Below are 13630 nucleotides of genomic sequence, written 5' to 3'. Positions count from 1 at the left end.
TTAAAGCATAGAACAAATAAACAATTGGAGATAAAAAAAATAAATCATGGAATCATTTTGTTTAACAAAATTTAATCTAAATTTTTGACTTCTCAAAGTAGCCACCTTTTGCAGATATAACAGCCGAACACACTTGTGGCATTCTTTCTACAATGGAAATCAAATATTGTTCGGAAAGTTCTTCCCAACACTGCTGCAAAAGTTCCCACAAATGTGTTGCACTTGTAGGTTGCTTTGCTTTCACCCTTCTGTCCAGTTCATCCCAAACCAGACAGGAGACTGTGGACAGGAGACTCCTTAAGACAGGAGACTGTGCTGGCCATTCCATGAATTGAAGCCTACCGTCTTGTTCTTTTCTTCTAAGATAGTTCTGACATAGCCTGAAGGTATGTTTTGGGTCATTATCTTGCTGTAGGTTGAACCCCTGACCAACTAGGCGTATACCAGAGGGTATTGCATGGCGCTGTAAAATGCTGTGGTAGCCGTTTTGATTCAGGGTGCCAGACCTCTTCCTGCACTTGGAAACTGAGTTTCCTCCAGTTTCCAAGTGCCTTTTGATGGTGTAGGAAATTGTACTCACTGACACCTTGGCTTTCTTTGCAATTTCTCTAAAGGAAAGACCTACACTTTTAAGGGTTATAATGGTGTGTCTGTCTTCCTTTGTTAATTGCCTTTTTCTCGCCATTATGATAGCAAGATACTACTTCCTGCAGTACAATACTGTCCAAATAATGCTTAAGAGGGTGTAGTAACACAGTCTGTTCCAACACTGCTTTTCTACAGACAGAGGGTTTGTAAGTAATCAACAAAAGTTGGAACACCTGTAGGAATTGTTAGCATCAACTTTCAAGGCTTAATTTACTTCCATTGCTGCAGAACAGCTGAAAGTTGTTAACCCATTACTTGTTCCCTAAAAAAGGCCTTTTTGTATAACTCGGAAAAGTACATTATTTTTCAGTTTTTGGTAACCTAAACTTTTTTTTTTAACCTCTGGCAATGGGGATGTTCTAAAACTTTTGACAGGTAGTGTACATCCGCAGTGTTATATAGTCCCAAAGGACAAAACACTTAATTTGTATTCAATTATTCATTTTAAGTTCTACTTGTTAAAAATGAACAGCACATTTCTATTTATCACAGAGAAAAACGAATCTGTTTCAGAAGATATGGAGAAGGGGGTCTGTGTTTGGAGAAAAGAGACATAAAGAGAGGAGCTCTCTTGACTTGTCTGGGAAATGTGTGGGTTGTATATTGGTATACTGGAGCACTCACAGTTGTGAAAGGGAGGAGAAGCGAGCAGAGCTGACATCGCCAACTGTCCGGAGCTAACAGCTATGGGGAAGTATTAACCTATTATCTGTTATACTGTGTTAGGGCTAGTTTATAGAGTCTAGTAGTAATGAATTGCTCTGTATAATGTTACCTGTATGTTAATAAAATCTGATGACAGTGACTTGGAATTGCTTGTCGTGCCTGGTGCTTCTACTCTCAGGGTTGCAATAGATATTAAGGAAGCAGTAGGCTTTGTTTTCTTACAGTACTGTATTACACTATAGTTTCATGTACCTCATTATGGAGGATATTTTAAACCAAAATGAAAAGTAAATAAAGAGAAACATATAAATGACAAAATAAATAGATTTGTATAGACATGTATTCATTTAGTTCTATATTTACTTATTTTGGCATAAATGACCCTCCATACCCGGTTGCACTTTATGAAAATGAATAACACGTGAGTGTATAACAGGATTTCATAGAAACAATCGGTAGCAAAGAATGACCCGGCTGTGAGCGATACTGGCACTGCATGGTCCTTCAATGTGCTTAACTGAATCCTCTTTAACTTCATCACATAAATACAATATCATAGCCTTCTGCATTCGATATCTTTGTAGCACTTGCTCTTCTATCAGGTCCAAACAGGTGGTTTATTTTAGACCCTGTCTGAAATAGGTTCCCCTCTCCATTAGGACTCTTTGAAACAGGTAGTAACCATTTTAGACAGAAAATACTCAATCCGACTACATCGACCCTTTTGATTTTTGAACGGGGGTATGTTAATTAGGTACCCACTTCATTTGCAAAAAATTCTTCATAGTGTCAGAATTAGGGGTTTGCAACTGTTCTCATCCTTCCTGGCCATTTTTGATTTTCGCTCAGAACATGAAAAACAGCTGGAAAGTTAAAACCCCAACGGTCGACCAAGTGAACACTTCACATGGTTATGCCTTTATTTTGTTGTTCTTAGTCAGCTAAATAAGTACGGTGCTAGGCAGACAGGCTAATGTAGCAAAATAGATAGATTTGCAAGACAAGATAGACAATGGGATACACGTCATATATATATATATATATATATATATATATATATATATATATATATATATATATGACTTGTATTAAAAAAAAAAAAAAAACATTCAATTTTTATTCCTGTGCAACCGATAAGTGTAATTAGGCTTGACAACTTTAAAACTGTATTTAAATTTTAAAAAAAAAAACAAACAAAAAAAAACAATATTCAATTAGTACTAGCAGTTTGTTGAACATATGGATTTGATTGTAGTCTACAGCACTGTTTTTAAACATGGGGATTGGACTTGGACCAATATTGGTACTATAGGGGGAAAACTTGCGCTGAGATTTGAAGATGTCCTCCATGGGCAACAAAAGTGATTTGCGTTACCCATACATAATTCTAAGAAACAAAAAACATCACTCATGATGACAATAATAATACATGTATTTTTTTTATTTGTAAATAAGTAATTGATAATCACTTTAAAATGACTTGTGACAATACATTGTGAAGATTAAGCAGTTGACTGGCAAAATGAGCATTCCTGGCTGACGGCTGGCTGTACAAATGTGCCAGCGACAAACACACCCCACCCCCACCCCGCCCCGCCCCGCCCCGCCATGCTGCAAAGAACAACATAAAAACATAAATGGATAACAAAAGATAGAAAGAAAGAAAATCACCAAGACCTACATCCACCATTTGCACATTGAAAATGGAGAGGCACTGTGTAGAGTCCAATACTTTCAATAACTACGTTTCATCACAATTGGACAATGGTGGATAATGAACCAAAACAAACGAGAAGCACTTTTCAATTACTGTGTTCATCTTTGCATACAGTGCTATTGTGTTGCACTGGTTCTTTGATTTCTATAATATATTTACATTCAGTCTTGTCTTTATTATTATTCAGGATAATGATTGGGGGGCACTGTTGATCTGTGTGCAGCTTTAAGAACCAAGATCTTTCTTTACTTTATTCTAATAAAACAGAGTGCACAGAGAAATTACAGACAACACGAAATTATATTGCAGTGTTCAACTGAACATGATTGTTGGGCACTGTCTGTCTGTGTGTGTGTTTAAGAGCCTCAGTCAATATTTCTTTCTTTCTTTCTTCCCATTGTAAAACATTTTAAACACTGCAACTGAAGATAATCTAATAGCCTAATGGTTACTAATATATACTGTACTATATTACAAAAAAGACAAATGTACAATACTAACAATGGTGTTTCATATTAGTTGTTTTTTTAAGCACCAATTTGAGGGAAAAAATGCAAAATTCCTAAATATTGAATTGGGAAAGTTAAGTTTCACAAAGAACAACACGCACACACATACTCCAAACTCGTTGTATAAGCTGGTTATAAAAGCTTCTGGACTGAGAAAAATAACAAACAAATTTCTGGATAAATATCAGGGTTAATATAAGGGAAGAAAAAACTGCTTTTTTGTCTGAATGCTAGCAGCTATCTAACTGAAGCTGGGAGAGTTAAGCTGTACTGTATTAGTACTACAGTACAATAATAAGACAGACCACCTTGTACTGCACTACTCTCATTTAGAAATTTACAAATCAAACTTGTTTAATTAGTAACCTAGTTTTATATACATATTCAGTTCAGTATCATGTGTGATGTTTTCAGTGAGTTAATAAACTGACCTACATTGTGAGGATCCATTCAGTAGCATCTCTTTAGGTGAATGTAACCTATATATCATTGATGTTTATAACCAAGTTACATTCTGCATTGAGAGGCTCACTCACACTCAACGTTGTGTATAAAGAGGGATTCACAAAACACCAGAGGAAACAATAACATTCATAAAGAACACGTCTTTTGGTTTGGTTTGAGGTTCAGGTAGACAGTCATAGTATCACCTACTAAACTATCAGAAACACTATTAAACTTAATGAAGTTGATTTGCTTCCAGTATTTCTTAAGACAGCCCTAGTAGACAGGAGCACATAAAGTACTGATCAATGGATTTGACTTGGCTTTGGTCTGTCTGTCTGGACTCTAGTCATGAAAGGCCTCTGCTGCACCTGAAGTATTTTGCCCAGAACAGTCTTACACACATACTAAAGTCTGCATGTTCTGCATTCAACACTGTGTATGTCTACTTGTAAACCTGAAACCGTACAAAAATTTAAAAAACTCCCAAATAACGTTCCAAACAGATTATTAAAGGAAATGCTAACCAAGGTTTTACTTACTTCTAAATTAGCCCTAGCAACACTATCACTGAAAGAAGTGCTGATCAAGCCTCCTTTTAAAATTAACTTCCTTACCTTCCTTTAACAATAGCAACATCATCACTGGTCCCTCTTCAAAGGTGGCTAACCAACGATTATATATATATATATATATATATATATATATATATATATTATATATATATATATATATATATATATATATATATATATATATTCCCTTAACTCTTATTAGCGCACCAGTAACATTACCACTGCCATCTGTAATCCATTAAATCTTGGTGACTGTTCACATACTTTTTACAAATTTTATTTTGAGGACTTTAGGGGTCATCTGATCTAAGCAGTGGCAGAGTGTAAATCCTAGATGTTAAATTAGTACCAAAACAGTCATTTTACTTCCTTTTAAAAGACTAAAATTACCCTTAAAGAGCCTCATGCACACTTTTAGAGATGTTGTGTTTTTCGTAATCATTTAGTTCCACCACCATTTAGATTAACTGACTCTTGCATGCAAGCGTTCACTGGTGTTCCTGAACCCTGTTTGACTTTGTCACACTGGACAGACTCATAGGGATGGAAATAACGCTCTTATTGCATAGCACTTGCACCCAGTCCAGGTTTTACTACAAGTTTGAGTAAAAACTCAAAAGTAAAACAAGGAATGGATCAAACAGCTGTGCAATGGGAGTGTAGTTTCCATCTCCGACTCGTTCTCTAGCCCTCCTTCAGCATGTTGATGCGCGCACAGATCTTCAGCGCTGGTCCCAGCTTGATGTTCATGGCAGCCATCAGGTGCTCTTCCTTCAGAAGCAGTAGGGCCTGCCCGTCGATCTCCTGTGCCAGAAACTCCGTCGCCACCTCTTGGCAGCCTGCAGAATTATGACCGGGGGGGGGGGGGGGGGGGGGGGGGGGGGGCGTGTTAAGTAAAAAGGCTGAAGATAAAAACTACTACTACCACCACCAAGAACATTTTCAGAATATTTTATTTCTTAGCTGTTTAATATCTTGTTGTGCGTGTCTGTTTCGGCTTAGATTACTGTTTACCGGACGCACTAACTCAGGAGTGGAAATAAGTCTCATATTGCTCAGCAGTTTGATCCATTCCTGATTTTACTAGGAATTTAATAAGACACACCTGAGCTTATTACCTGTAAACTGTGGCTAATCAAGCTCCTAGTAAAACCTGGAATGGGTGAAACTGCTATGCAACAGAAGTTTTGTTTCCATCCCTGGTTTAACTCTTTCAACCACTGGGTCTGTAATAAGAAACTCCAGTTGTTAAAATAAAGGCATTACTTTGTAAGCATGGTAAATAATGACTGAATCAAACAGAAAGAGAATATACATCAGCTCTGTAAGTGACTAAAAGTCCACTGCTGTAGACAGAAACACAGACAGACAGAGAGATGGAAAGACTCACCTTGCAATGAGGAAATGAACTCACACACTTCCTCCACGCTCCAGTGGGCGGGACTCCCAGACAGGAAGTGAGGCCCACCATCCAATGGCAGCTCAGCAGGAGCGGCTCCGGACGAATCATGCGCAGCCTGTTCTGAGTGGGAGGGGCGAGAGCAGGAAGGGGAGGGGCTTGGGGATGGAGCCTCGTCTTCATAGCTGGAGTTCTCATCCGATCCTCGGCTGGAATCAGAGCGAGTCTGAGAGACACAAGAGAAATGTGAAATTAATCAAAGAGAAAAGTATTTCAAATTACATCTTTTCTTTACTCTTCCCTTATCTTGATATTTGACGTCATTCTGAGTGGTTCTTATTGCAGTAATTCAATATTTTTTTTTTTTTTTTTTTTTATATATATATATCTATGATATTTAGTAGCAACTCTTCAGTACTTGTTGCCAGCCATAGACATCCTGAACAGGCTAGATCAGCTAAAGTCCCTTTATAGTAGAAAACTAGAAAAGGATGTTTGGCGTTCACTAGGTAGATGTAACACAGGCTAAATCAAAGTGTTTTAATAGTAGAAAAGTACAAAAGGAAACCTGATCTACAGCAGCTGTTCACAAGATGTCAGCTGGCTCGGACCACTAAATGGCTGATCTAGCCTGTGTTCCCATCTCTCTCTCTCACCTTTATATCAAGGTGTCTGCCAGTGATCTTTGCGCGGGCAATCTCGCTGCTGCTCCTGTGAGGACCCCTGCGCCTCATCCTGATTCCTCCCCCATCCCCAAGCCCGGCCCCCTTCACCTTCTTATGTTTAGGGCGGAACTGGTGACTGCAGCTCACGTTGTACCTGAGGGAGAAACAGGACACAGCATTACACCAGGGATGGGGGAGGGGAAGGATACAACATAACACCTCAAACTGATGAGGGTGTTACACCCAATAGTAGTAGCCTAGGGACTTTGGGTGGGGTGCAGGGGAGCAAATACAGTGATACACCTAAAACTGGGGAGGACACAAAAAAAGGGGCTAAGCAAGGGGGACCAAATTAAGCGTTACTCCAGGGAGTATATACTGGGGACAAATTACAGCATTACACCAGGGTCTCAAAAGAAGGAGGTGTGGGAAATACAGTGTTATACCAGGGTCTGGAACTGGGGACACTAAGGACCGAAGGGACCAAATACAGAAGCACAGGTGAATACAGTGTTGTTGGGTGCGGTGAGGACGGGACATGTAGTGTCTGCTCACAATCCTCGGCACTCTTCAAGGAGTCCCCTCCCCCAAGCCTACCTCTTGGCACAGGTCATGGAGCAGAAGCGCTTGGATCCTCTGAACTGCTGCGCAGGCTCCAGGTTCCCACAGTACTCGCACTTCAGCAGAGAGGACTTCCCATTTGAGACTGAAACAGCACCACACACAGCCACAGAATCAGTGACGGCAGCAACATACAGAGACTCACAAACACTCAGCAATCCCTGTAGAAAATACAGCCAGTTCACAGAAGCAGATATCATCTTTTAAACGGAATTTACATGTAATACTTCCAAAAATGCACACTGGAGGCAAATGTAAAATGTAGCGAATGGTATTATTTTGTTAACTGCAATTACTTTAAGCAGAAAAGGGGGTTCATTTTGAAAAAAATGTGTAGATTTTTAGCTCATTTCTTTCTCCTTCTAGTTTTACCTGTGTTTTGATAATAGTGATCAGGAAGTGAGGAAGGGGATGGGGCTAGGAGAGGGGACACTCCTTCCTGCCTGTCTTTCACTGGTCCACCCACCTGTCAATCACAGAAGAAGATTTAAGAAAAACACACTGATTTTGCTCAAATATTTACACCTGAATTTGGAACATGCTGATATTTCAAAGACAATGCCGAAGAACAGCTGCTGGTACTATTTCCTGGTATCTAATCACTTCATGACTGTGATCACTCCAATGGCTGAGCTCCAATCAGACCACATGACCTACAGCAAAGGTACCAGGATGGAGCAGTTTATCTACAGTGCTGTATTTGAACATCCTAAATATAGACTGCCCAGGATCTTTCAGCCAATCAGAGCACACGTTTCTCCTTCCGTATTCCACGACACAACATAGAAATCCTATTCATGACATCAGCCATGCCACTTTCAGCTTCATCAATTGCTTTTATAAATAATACATTTAAAAAAATCACACCCGAGGAACCTCTCAGAATTCCATTCGAATGTCGAGTCCATTCATAACGGTGACATCATTATGATTAAAAAAATATACCTGGATGCTTAACGTGTAGATTAATAATAATAAATTTAACTTCTACTTGTGCCAATATTACCCACACACAGATGTTCGCTGTCCTATACCATGCTAGCTTAAGCCACTGTGGCTCCATTGCGGAACCAGCACACAGGGCTCCAGTTTCCTGCAGACCTGGCATCAATTACAATTTTAATTAATTACAATGCAATTGTAACCTTGGCACACCCACATACATGTAACTAATTATACCATGTAACTCATATACTGTATTCGCTCGAGTAAAAGATCATTATTCTCGCATTTAACTAATTTAGTGACCCCATTTGTTTGAAAAAATGTAAGTTATGTTTCTGTACTTGTACCTGTGATTATTAAGAATATATAAGAGTAAAACATGTTAATGTGTAGCTGTTTGTTACTTTAGTATAATTGCAAAATACCACTGTAATTGTAATTTCAGCTCCCAATGCTGCTGTTGTATTTGTGTTAATAATTACGCTTGACTCCAAGTCTGGTTCCCAGTACACAGCAACACTCACAGGGAAAGGTTCTGCGCCTTCCTGAATCACAAAGCCCTCGATGAGATGAGTCAGAACCTGCGGCTTCACAATGGCCTGGGGAGGCTTGGAATCATTCCCGTGGCGACCGCTGGACAAGAGGGAGGGGCCTGAGGCCACACTCCTGGAGGCAGTGGAGGGGCCGGAAAGGGAGGGGTCCAGTGGAGTGAGGTCTGAAGAGAGGAGAGAGATATTATTTATTTTATTACAATTAAGCCAGTTTCACTTACAAATGCCAGTACGGAGCCAGAATTGTGCCATCTATGCTGATATAATACCGTCATAACCCTTTCACACAGGTAATGAGATCACAAGAGACCATCTTTCAAACCTGTCAGTCAACAGATCATTCTCATGGCAACAGAATCCACTTCAAAAAAATCACAAAAAAAAAAACAAAACACAAAAAGCCACTGTCATCGGCCGAAGAAGTGGATTAGGCAGCATTTTGTTTGCTTTTAATTTCCAATGATATTATACAATAGAACAACCGATTAAATGCCAAATAGCAGGAGCTTCAGGCACATTGTATGTCTCGCATTTTATTGTGAAGTTTCTAGCTGTTCAAGCAACAGCGAAGAGCAAAAATATTGCGGATACTTATTTACATAAAATGATGATTGTGTGAACACTTAACTGGTGTAAGGGAACAGCAACGTGTTGATGTATTTTGCATGTACATCTAGTTTACAGTCACGTGAGAAGTTTTTAATCCATGGCCACTAGTGGTTTAGTGCCGGTGCAGCTCTTCACACAGCCCAGCATGCCGCTGCAATGCCTCCTTTGAGCTGTAAAAGCCTCCTTTGAGCTGTAAAAGCCTCCTTTTATGCATCTCCTGTACAAATGGGCGGCCAGAGACTAATTGAGAATTGCAGGAAGGCAGTTTCACAACCACTACAGCAGGGGTGTCCAATCACAGTCCTGGAGGGCCATTCCACTCCCGGTTTAAAAGATAAAGTTATATAATAAACCACTTCAAGGTCTAGACGCAGGTGTAATTGGTTCAATTAAACAATTTAGTAAAAGAGGGTTAGAACAGACATCAGGAGTAGAAGAGCCAACTTTGGCCACTCCTGCTCTGCAGTAACAAACAGCCTGAAGCCTTTTACCTGAGGCCTGGTTTTTCTCTGGGGTGTTGTCTGGTTTTTGGTACGGCCCCTCCAATGAGGGATGAAGGGAGGGTGGGCTGTCTTTCTTTTTCTCATTCTGTTCATCTGCCTCTGCCTTTCTTTTTATTCCTCCCACTGGCTGCTTACCCTGCATGGGAATGAGAAAAAAGGGGCAGTAAAGTTTAGTTGTGTCCCCCAAACAAACACACCATTGACTGCAATTATGATTTCTGAACCAATTCTTACTCCTGGCAGGGTGAAAAAGGACAAAAAACTCCAGCACTCTTCAGTTTAGCACACTTCAATTTTAATCAAAGCAAATTGCAAGCACTCACCAGTAGGTTTTACCATATCTTTCACACCAACTACAGAACACTAAACTGCTCAGGCACTTACAGACTTATCAAATTACAAAAAGGCCCAATCGAGGGAATTACTCACTCACGCAAAAAGAAGATGAAAAGTAAATATTCGGAAACTGTGTACATTAACTCTGTATTGCTAAAACAGTGCTTACAGACTGCACTTAGTGGCTGATATCTCCAGCGAATGGCAAAACATTTAGTAGCAGGGTTGTTTCAGCTCAAATGGGTTTATCATTTTTTTGTTGGAAAGCCCTTGAAACAAGTCCAGCTCATCCCCTCCAAATGGAGGAAAACGTGACCAAAATTCATTGGAATGGGCATTTCCAAACACACTCACCATGTGGGGCATAGCATGTGGTTTACATATCGCTACCACCACGAATGGAGGAAACATCTCCCCAGGATTGGGTCCACTCGAGCCAGTAGTAAACAAAACTGAAGCGTGGACATGTTTCAGCTCCACACCTCTGACACACGCGCTGTGCAACAGTGTAACACATGCTCACATACCTGCAGTTGCAGTGGCTGCACATATACTCCGCTGGCTGCAGCAGCTCCTATCTTCGCTGTCACGTCCATTGCAGAGGTCTGCGCGGTGCTGCTAACACTGCTAACGCTTCCAGGCCCCAAAACAGAACCGCAAATGGTAGCACTACAGGGTCTGACAATTTGGGGCTGTTGTTTCTGCTGATGCTGGTGGCTCTGTTGCTGTTGTAACTGCAGTTGCTGGGGCAACACAGCTGCCGTCGTCACCGAAGAAGAGAAGCCCATACCAAAAGATGTGGTGGCGGGAGACACTCCCACATTACCAGATCCCATTGACTGCTGGACCGTCACGCCTCCTCCACCTTGCTGATTCTGATTGGCCTGGCTGTTGTCATGGACGGCCCCAGAGACAGGCTTGACGTGCACATGTTGCTGACCGACCCCGCTGTGTAGCGTGTGCTGAGGTTGAATACTATGAATGTGACCCATTCCATTGCTGTTACTGTTACAACTTTGCGCGCTGCTAACGGCGATCGCTTGTGTTAGGCCCAAAGCCTGGGCACTCGCTTGCCCTGGCTGCCTGGCTCCTACCAGCTGAACCGGAACGTGGGGAGCGTGAGAAGGGGGGGCTGGTAAAATGGGAGGGGGGTGTTTGACTGGGAACTGTGAGTGGGAATGGGAATGGGAACCTGGAACTGGGATCTTAAGCTGGGCAGTGGCCGTCACCATTTGTGAATTGGTTTTGGGTTGTATGGGAACTGGTGTCAGGTTGCTGTGACGGGTTACTGACAAGCTGTTTTCGTAGGTCTGATTCTGGGGTGGTAATGGTTGCACCACCAGAGTTTGGGCTCCCCCCAAGGACTGGGTGCTCTGCGACAGCCCAACTGCCACCGAAGTGTGCAGAATCTGAGCGGTGTTGGTCACCGAAGTGATTGCTCGGGGCTGGTAACTGGGAGTGGAGGTATGGAGGACCATCTGCTGGGAGCACTGGGACGAGCTGGGGTGCTGCTGCTGGTGGGCGGCTGCATTGGCCAGTGACGCAAGGCAGTGGGAGTTGTTTGAAGATGCGTTGGCGCTGGATGCACTGCAATGGTGCGTCTGCTGCATAGCTGTGGTTGTGTTGTTTGCTTGCTGGTGCTGGTGCTGTTGCTGGTTTGTGTGGTGTGCAGTCAGGCTGCTTGCTGATTGCTGCTGGTGATGCAATAAAACTTGCTGCTGGTGCTGTTGGCTCGCATTTGTTTTTTGTTGTTGGTGAGAGGTGAACTGCTGTTGAAGCAATGAGTAAGGTGCTAGAGAGAGAGAGAGAGGTTACACATTAGCATTTTGATCCCTCTAAAGTGAAACAGAAATTACATTTGTGAAAGAGTCTGCAAATAAGCACATGGGCTTATGATGTGGTTTATTTATTTTTTGTGAAAAAATGTAGTTTACCCTTTGATTTCAGATATAAGCCCCCTCTTGATAAGCAGTGTAAATGCAAGGCATGGAGGCTGTGATGTTTAGAAACATGCACTGCTGAGCAGCAGCAAGGTAAGCTGTGACAGTGACACTAATAAAATATCATGTTAGAGCCTGCAACAATAATACGGGACCAACGGAACCTAGAACCACTCCCAGAATGAATGTAAACACTAAAAAATAGCACAGGAATACAAAACAAAAAAAAACAATCTTCTTTTAGCGAAGGGGACTGACTTGTAGTAATGAGAGTAGCCTGCGAGTTGCTGGTATTCCTGTTGAGATTGATGCCCACTCCTCCACCTCCACTCTCCCCCTCTCCTCCTGCTTTCTTCTCCCCCTGTCCCACACTCTCTGTTTTAGGCAGAGCGGTTCTCTGAGCAGGTCCTAGAGCAGCTGAGACAGACACCACTGCAGAGCTGGGAGAGCAACGCAGTGCCAGGTTCTGAACCTGAGGAAATAGATAATCACACACGCATAGAGAGAGAGAGAGAGAGAGAGAAGGGGCATCAGGAACAGGGGTGAAACGACTGATCGCGTAGATCGCTGTGCTACATCGAAGTATGTATCGTGATACAAGACCACAGCATTGTAGTTAATCAAGTGTTTTGTGAATGAAGTGTGTTTTACAGTTTGTAAGAATACATACTCTCCCCATCTCGTTGGATTTGTAGTTTTTGTAACAAAATGGCCCATCGTTAAATGATCATTTTATCTTATTATGCATCATATAAGTAACCCATCTGGATAATCACAGGTATCGTGAAACTATTGTATTGTTACAAGCCTGGTTCGTAAACTGAAGTTCGTAAGCAACCATTATGACAAACTACAATACAGTACTGTAATATAATAAACTACTGAATGTCGCTTAATTCAAGCAAACCAGTCTGCACTTTCCATCAAATCGGGTTTCATTTGCAGTTACCTGGTCGGTGTCGGAATGGCCGCTGGTGTTGGTGGGCGGAACTTCCTGATGATGTTGTTGTTGCTGCTGCTGCTGCTGCTGCTGCTGCTGCTGCTGCTGCTTGTTGTTGTTGTTGTTGTTGTTGTTGCTGGACTGTTGCCACGGCAGCAGCCCCGCCCGGCATGAGAATGAACTGAGAGGAGAGGGGAGTTCTCAAAGAGCGGTTCACCTGAAGACAGAGAGAGAGAAAAGAGGCTAGGAAACTGCAGTCTGGGCAGCAAAATCTTGGCTTGATCAATAGTTTAACAGGAGACTGGGTCAGCATGAAAGACAAAATGGGGCCAGCTGCAGATCACCCCACTGAATGCAGTAGAAAAATGAATGTTTGTGGTGCACCATTTTGGCTGATGAAAAATGCAAGTCAAGCAATCACATATAGCATGCTTCCCCCACACCCATCTGATTCCTGGGATCCACGAAGAAGCAGAAACTCACTCTGAGATACATCTGCCCTTGCCCAGCCCCTGCACTGCCCAGCAGCACTGATTGGTTCAGAGCACCGGCCTGCGTGGAG

General features: G+C 41.9%; 1 protein-coding gene across 1 annotated transcript; it reads right to left on the bottom strand.

Annotated features, from left to right (window-relative positions):
* Positions 1-2740: 2740 nt before the first annotated feature.
* Positions 2741-12512, bottom strand: LOC121325358 (polyhomeotic-like protein 1). Its single transcript, XM_041267798.1, has 9 exons — positions 12387-12512; positions 10716-11980; positions 9841-9988; positions 8714-8904; positions 7617-7710; positions 7221-7329; positions 6615-6777; positions 5950-6184; positions 2741-5398 (listed from the first exon to the last, which is right to left on the bottom strand). Exons 2-9 carry the CDS (start codon positions 11796-11798, stop codon positions 5244-5246), a joined length of 2178 nt encoding a protein of 725 aa, XP_041123732.1. The 5' UTR covers positions 11799-11980; positions 12387-12512; the 3' UTR covers positions 2741-5243.
* Between the last annotated feature and the right edge of the window lie 1118 nt (positions 12513-13630).

This window comes from Polyodon spathula, chromosome 13, assembly GCF_017654505.1.
Source record: "Polyodon spathula isolate WHYD16114869_AA chromosome 13, ASM1765450v1, whole genome shotgun sequence".
Classification (NCBI taxonomy): domain Eukaryota; kingdom Metazoa; phylum Chordata; class Actinopteri; order Acipenseriformes; family Polyodontidae; genus Polyodon; species Polyodon spathula.
The sequence above is the reverse complement of the archived record's forward strand: the minus strand, read 5'-3'. Positions and strand labels throughout refer to the sequence as shown.

Coding starts and splice junctions, on each gene's coding strand:
- LOC121325358 (XM_041267798.1), bottom strand. CDS start 11,798: ATGCAGCAGACGCACCATTGCAGTGCATCCAGCGCCAACGCATCTTCA. Junction 7,711..8,713: donor AAGGCGCAGAACCTTTCCCT/GTGAGTGTTGCT, acceptor TGTGATTGACAG/GTGGGTGGACCAGTGAAAGA. Junction 7,330..7,616: donor TCACTATTATCAAAACACAG/GTAAAACTAGAA, acceptor GTGCTGTTTCAG/TCTCAAATGGGAAGTCCTCT.